The sequence below is a fragment of the Triticum dicoccoides genome, chromosome 6A (assembly GCF_002162155.2).
Source record: "Triticum dicoccoides isolate Atlit2015 ecotype Zavitan chromosome 6A, WEW_v2.0, whole genome shotgun sequence".
NCBI classification, from domain to species: Eukaryota; Viridiplantae; Streptophyta; class Magnoliopsida; order Poales; family Poaceae; genus Triticum; species Triticum dicoccoides.
In genome coordinates, this window is record NC_041390.1 from 114641578 (window position 1) to 114648256 (window position 6679).

The 6679-nt window shown below is 45.2% G+C and overlaps 1 protein-coding gene across 4 annotated transcripts in view; it reads right to left on the reverse strand.

Moving 5' to 3' along the window:
* LOC119315416 (BEACH domain-containing protein B-like) overlaps positions 1–6679 on the reverse strand; it is a 30477-nt gene that overhangs the window by 9452 nt on the left and 14346 nt on the right. For all 4 annotated transcript variants that reach the window (XM_037590045.1, XM_037590044.1, XM_037590042.1 and 1 more), the window contains exons 18-26: positions 3399–3708; positions 2902–3307; positions 2450–2777; positions 2078–2266; positions 1131–1395; positions 813–1019; positions 513–734; positions 246–422; positions 36–145 (exon numbers count right to left, since the gene is read on the reverse strand). In XM_037590045.1, coding sequence (XP_037445942.1) covers positions 36–145; positions 246–422; positions 513–734; positions 813–1019; positions 1131–1395; positions 2078–2266; positions 2450–2777; positions 2902–3307; positions 3399–3708 — 2214 coding nt within the window. The remainder of the gene's footprint in view (positions 1–35; positions 146–245; positions 423–512; positions 735–812; positions 1020–1130; positions 1396–2077; positions 2267–2449; positions 2778–2901; positions 3308–3398; positions 3709–6679) is intronic.

The window sequence follows — 6679 nt, forward strand, 5'->3', positions numbered from 1 at the left end:
CGTTTATATTATGGGACGGAGGGAGTATATATTACCTTGCAGGTTGGCTATTGCTCTCAGCATTTATAATTTCCACAAATGCAGAGCCAATGTCATCTTTCTGTGAGCCATCGGATGAAGAGGCACACATATCAGGTGGATGAAACTGTGAGAGAAAAGGGGCAGAATGAGTGAACGACGCACTATACAAAAAGAAAAGTGTAGCATGTTTTTCTGTTCTATAGGACATGTTGCTCAGAGGATACCAGGAGCTTAATTCCAATTTGATCAACAAGCAATTCATCACTCAGCTTCAAAAGGTACAAGATATTATCACGGCATGGCTGTGAAATGAATATGTCCTCATCAGGAGAAGTCTCGAGCAGGCTTCCAATGATATCTTCGAAAATGTCTCGCAGCAGACAGAAATTTGTTAACTGTCCCTGTGGATTAAGCAATACTCAAAGAGTTACTAGGACATGGGAAAGGCTACTAGATTGCTGTAACACAAACAAACGAGTTAGCATTCCAACCTCCTCAATTTTTAAGAGAAGAAAATTTGTTGTGTCCTCCAGCTGATGCCAGCCACCTTTCACGTAGCACAAAAAATAAGAAAGGACTAATGAATACATGTTCCTCACAAGAATTAGCTCATTGGTCTCCAAACTGGCATAATTAGCTTTCGAAATTGGTCTGTAGTCCCTGAAGACATCAAGCTTCACAGATGTCTCAAGCCAAGAGCTCCAACCATACTCCTGATGAAATTGATTTATGAATTATGATAACATAGAAGTAATTTGTATAGGCCTAGAAATACAGCAAGTGGCAATTACCATGATGGCTTCAACATTTGAGGGGTTTGAATCAAGCAAATCAAGAAGATCACTCAAGATCTTTGCACGTGCTGAAGCATCTTGGCAAGAGTGCATATATTTAAAAATGCAGACCAAAATCTGAGGAACATAAAATGGAGCCAAGCTCACTACTGACATACTGCTTCTATCTTTTAGCTCATTAGATTGGGACCGTTTCTGTAAGACCTGAACAAAAAATATAACGAACAAATCAGATCATTTGTTTACAGAAGTTTAACATCAGAGGATAAACAGCATAGTATCACCATATTCAATGTGAAGTTTGACAAAATTTACCTGCTTAGGGCTGGCTCCACCAAGAAGAACATCAAAAAAAGTAGCACATAAATGATCTGAAAGTGGAAATTTGAAAAGTCTCTCAGATATTGAATAGAAAAACAGTTGGGGTGTTGCTGCTATTCCTTTCCGTATATTTTCGGACATAGATCTAGGCCGTCCTACAGGAAGGCCAAAAAGTTTTGGTCCTTTTTTCTCAGATGGAACTCCAACCAGAAGCTTTCCAAGAAGTTGAAGACCCAGTAGACGAATTGGTTCGAATTCCCTGAACAGCAGGTGATGTTATAAATACACATCCTCAATAATACTGATTGAGAAGTTAAAAGAAACACGGATTGCAAAGGGTAATACAGAATCAGAACAGTCATCTTCCACACTACATAATGCCCATGATTTAGACATATAAACAAGGAATGCCAGGAAATGAGGCAAAACTATGGTAGCATAGACCCATCATTCTCAGAAGAATTAGTCCGGAAAAAATGGGCACAGAACCTATTTCAAAGATCAAAATGCAATATGCACAAAAAATAGCATTATCACTGACTAAACGGGTGGCTAAAACTCAAGCTCCCTGTCAAAGTGGAATTTGATCCATAGTAACTTTACACTCGGAGACTACGGGGCTGTTTGGATGCCGCCACGGCTAGCCCTACCAATTTGCGGGTGCGCCAAAAAATTGGCGAAGGAATCGGGCGCCTGCTTCTCGCCAAAATGTTCGCGTGAAATGAACCGAGGAGCCAAAGCAAACCTGGGCACACCAATTTATCGGCGGCCAACCAAACAAGCAACTAACCCCTCAGTCAACGCCTATTTTTTGGCACGGCAGCTCGGGGCTCTAATCCAAACAGCCCCTATCAGTCTATCACTCAGTAAAGTGCACAAAACATAAGCACTGCATGACTTAGGTCCAAAATATGACTCATAAATAACTAGATGTGCATTACCTCTTAAGAAGATTGATGAAAATGTAACAACCTCCAACAGAATTTACTTGCTCCAGAAAAGATGATAGAAGTGAATTCTGTGAAAGAGCACGGATAATCATGTAAAGTACATCCTCGATACATGCAACATCTTGACTTTTCTCGAAAAAGGACACAAGAGCTCTTATATCATGTGAAGAGACCTTCAGCCTACAACAAAAGTTAGTTGAATTGTTAGCATATGAATCCAAGGAATATATCTTTTAGACTTGAGTATATGGCAGCATTGAATGATAATAAAACAATGATAGCAGAACAAACAAAAATATAGAAGTACGGATTGAGAAAAAAACACAACATTGCATCTCTGAATGTAAAGTTGAAAGTACTTACTTTAAGCTCATTTCTGCCAGACTCAAGAGGAGAAGACGAATCTTGCGAATTTCTTCTATATGTGGTCTCTCTCCAATCACTTGTTCAGTAACCAAATGCAGCAAAGGCTTAGAAGACCTAGAATCTAACTTTTCTGAATAAAACTGGCGTACAATATCAATGATCCTAGGGAGTCCACATAACATTGGTAACAATTTCCCGTCAGTTTCAAAATACTGTATCAGAAACAGATAAAGTTCTCTTTGTACTTCATAACTTGAATATGCCCAGATATGCGGGTTCAGATAAATTTGTGAAAGAGCATCTTTCAATAGAATTTCTGACATACCTGAAAGAACAGATATGTTAGTGATATACATAGTTTCAAGCAGGCAGAAAAATGTGGCCGACTGTCGGGAGAGAGACAAAGAGAGAGACAGAGAGAGAGAGAGAGAGAGAGAGAGAGACGTCACCACTGTTTGTCAAAATATTAAACAAGTGCTTCAGTGCTGAAAGAGTCTTGAAATTTAGCAGCTGTGGTGAAACAGATTGAAACAAGAAGCCTAAAATAGAGAATCCAGAAAGAAGATGCATCTGTTGCTGATTTGCTACATTTCCATCCAGAACAGATGCAACAAGCTCAATGACTTGACCTGCCAACTGATCCCCAGTGGGAGATTCTCCACTATGAGTGATGGCATCATCAAAATGTATCAGAAGAGGAAACAATACAGAGACACCTCCAACGCAATAAATTATGTCCTGCAGCAAGCGCCTCGAGCATAACTTTGTACCACCCATGATGGTTGCCTCAAGCTTGCTCTTGTCAAGACTATCAAGTACAGAAGACACATTGAACAAAGTCCTATTATTGCTAGCCTAGGAGAAAAAAAAGAACAAAATATTCAATTCTCTGGTTCCAGCAATTGATCAAGAAAATATAACATGTTATTTGGAGGCCAGTTCGTACCTGTGCATTCAAGCCAAAAATCATCTTCGATGAAATACCATCCCTTGCATCCAAAATTCCCTTGTAAAGTGAGTCATTATTCATAAGCAAGTTTTGATCACCAAGGAAAGAGTACATGTAACTTGGTCCAAGATTGTATATGCCTCTTATTTGTTCGGCAGAGAGAGCATCAGAAAATGCATAAACTGGGCCCATTTGACCAGTAAAAGCAAAAGTGCCCTCAAAACCAAGAGAAGTTGGTTCTTCACCAATGGGCATTAATTCTGTTCCAAGACTGCAGCGAGTCATCACTTCATTGACTTTTGCATACCTGAGAACAGAAAAGAAGTGGTATAAAACATCTTAACTAATATACTGAAAATCAAAACAACAGACAAAAAATCCTTGATATCTTAACCATATATGAGCTCACAGGATCCAATTGCTATCTTTTGCAGTTAGGGCAATGTGGATGCCAGTTTTCTTTTCGAAGTTTTAGCAAATTTGCACCTGTTAAGGAGTATTAGTATTGGTCTATGAGTCCTTATTAGGCTATGTCTCTTTCCTTGTACCCCAAGTCTTAGAGCAACTCCAACGCGCTCCGTTTGTGTTGGCCCCCGCTCGGTGTCCGCCCTCTTTTTGATTTGGGTCAGCAGTGCGCCCAACGCGCCGACCCATATTTGCCGGTGTGGCCGGCTGGCCTCCATTTTCAATGAACACTTTGCATATTTCACAAGCAAATATATAGTTTCACAAGGAAGCATAGTATTCACAACCAAATATAAAGCATAATTTTACAAGCCCGAATATAAATTAAATTGTTCTCACATAGTTTTACAAGCCAAATAAAAAGGATACATCTATTGGTTGACAACATGAGCCCACATAAGCTCGACCATATCATTTTGCAGCTGCATGTGAGTTTCCCAATCACGAATTTCATGATGAAATTGGGTGAACTGTTCAAACGTTGCCGCTCCTCCATGCTCAGGCGCAACATTCTCACCCTGAAACTGAAACCCTTGATCGTATACGTTCCGGACGCTCATCTTCTACGATCATATTGTGCATGATCACACAAGCAGTCATCACCTCCCACAGCTTCTTCGTGCTCCCCCAAGTCCTAGCAAGATACCGAATGATGCCCCATCAAGATTGCAAAACACCAAAGGCACGCTCGACGTCCTTCCTAGCACTCTCTTGCTCTTGGGTGAAAATTTTCCTCTTCTCTCCGACAGGGTTGGGGATTGTCTTCACAATAGTGGTCCACTGAGGATAGATACCGTCACCTAGGTAGTATCCTTTGTCGTAGTTGTGGCCGTTAATGGTAACATTCACCGGTGGGCTGTTGCCTTCGGCAAGCCTTGCAAACACCGGCGAGCTTTGAAGCACGTTGATATCATTGTGTGATCCAGCCATGCCGAAGAAAGAGTGACAGATCCAAAGATCTTGTGATGCCACGGCCTCAAGTATGACAGTGCAAGCCCTGAAATGGCCCTTATATGGCCTTTGCCAAGCAGAAGGGCAGTTCTTCCACTCCCAGTGCATGCAGTCTATGCTGCCAAGCATCCCTGGGAAGCCCCTGCTGGCATTCATCCCAACAAGCGGGTTGTATCTTGAGGAGTCGGCTCTCTCAAGTACTCAGGGCCAAACACAACAATCACAGCCTTGCAAAACTTGTACATGGAGTCTAGGCATGTAGACTCGCTCATACAGACGTACTCGTCAATGAGATCACCGGGCACTCCGTATGCAGGCATCCGGACGGCTGCAGTGCATTTCTGATAAGAGGAGAAGCCAATCTTTCCAAGGGCATCCTCTTTGCACTCGAAATAGTCATCGTATCCGACCACCCCCTCTCTAATACGGTTGAAAAGATGCCTACCCATACGGAAATGGCGCCGGAATTTCTGATGTTTGAACAGTGGTTTCGTTGTGTCAAAGTAGTCCTTCCAAAGAAGGAAATGCCCGCTCTCTCGGTTGCGATTCAACGCCGGAAGGTGCCCCGGAATGGAGCCATGGAACAACGACCGCTGGCTATTGAGGTGGTGATGGACCAAAACGGCAATCAAGATCTCCTCATCATCATCGGACGAGGAATCGTCGGAGTCGCAAAGGAAATTATGGAAAAAGAACTCGTCAGCGGGGTCCATTTTGTACCTTGGCAAACTGTCGAAAAGCTTGCGGGCGTCGACGAAGGAGCCAGCCGGCGAAGGGAGTCGGGCCGCCCTCGGACCAGCTGGCTGCCCTAGCGGCGTCTGACGAGCGTGCCGTTGTCAGGACGAAGGAGCTGGCGGGGCGGCGAGGCAGCTTCTTGGTCGCGGCTATGTCGGGGAGGTGGGGGTGGAAAGCTTTCAGAGCCCCGGCGGCGAGACGGCGATGGCGGCGACGTGGGAGGTGGCGGCGGTGGAGGGGGGTGGGGGGATGTTGCGGCACCGATAGCTAGCAGAGGCACCGAAAAATGGGCGGCGGCAGCGTCAACGAAGGAGGCGGGCGAGGGTTTGCTGTTGGAATGGGAGAGGATGGCCAATGTGCCACCGGCTAGCGGGCCAAGGGGAGGAGTAGGCGGGCACCACGCGCGTCCGTCTCGTGTCCGCGCCGACGCAAATGAGGCTCAAAAATGGGCCGGGAATGGGTCGGCAGGCGGACGAAAAGCGAACGCACGTCCGTTTGGGTCGGCGCGTTGAGCCGACTTTTCTGTTCGCACCGACCCAAACGGACATGCGCGGACGAAATGGTCGCCGCGTTGGAGTTGCTCTGATGTACTAATATATATACGCCCCTTGGGTTATGCAATAGAGATAAGTTGCATCCATGACATGGCATCATGAGCCCAGGTTTAGGGATTTCTTCCCCGAACGCCACAACTCGTCCTCCTCTTGATCAATTTTGTTTCGGCCTCCCGCCTCGTTCAATCCCTGCATCGACTAGGGCCCAATTGGATCGGGCCGACACTATCTCCTCCACACCTACAGATCCCCGCATGGCGGCACCGTTCAGATCGCCACTCCCGCCGGCCTACTCTCCGCCGCCCATCTCCAACAGCCGCGTCTGCCCTCCGCCTCCAGGCTGGCTCTCGCATTGCAGGGCTGCTAGCCTACTTCCCCGCATGCACCTCTCCTCTGCTAGCGCGCATGTCTGGCTGTTTGCTGCTTACATGCTGCTGTCCTCCTTGTGCTACTGCTTGTATGCTACTGTCCTCCTTCTGCTGCTGCTTGCGTGCTGCTCTCCTACATCTGTTGATCTGCTTCTACCTTAAGTGCCCATACGGGTGTTCCTTCTTTGCAGATTAGATTTTTCAA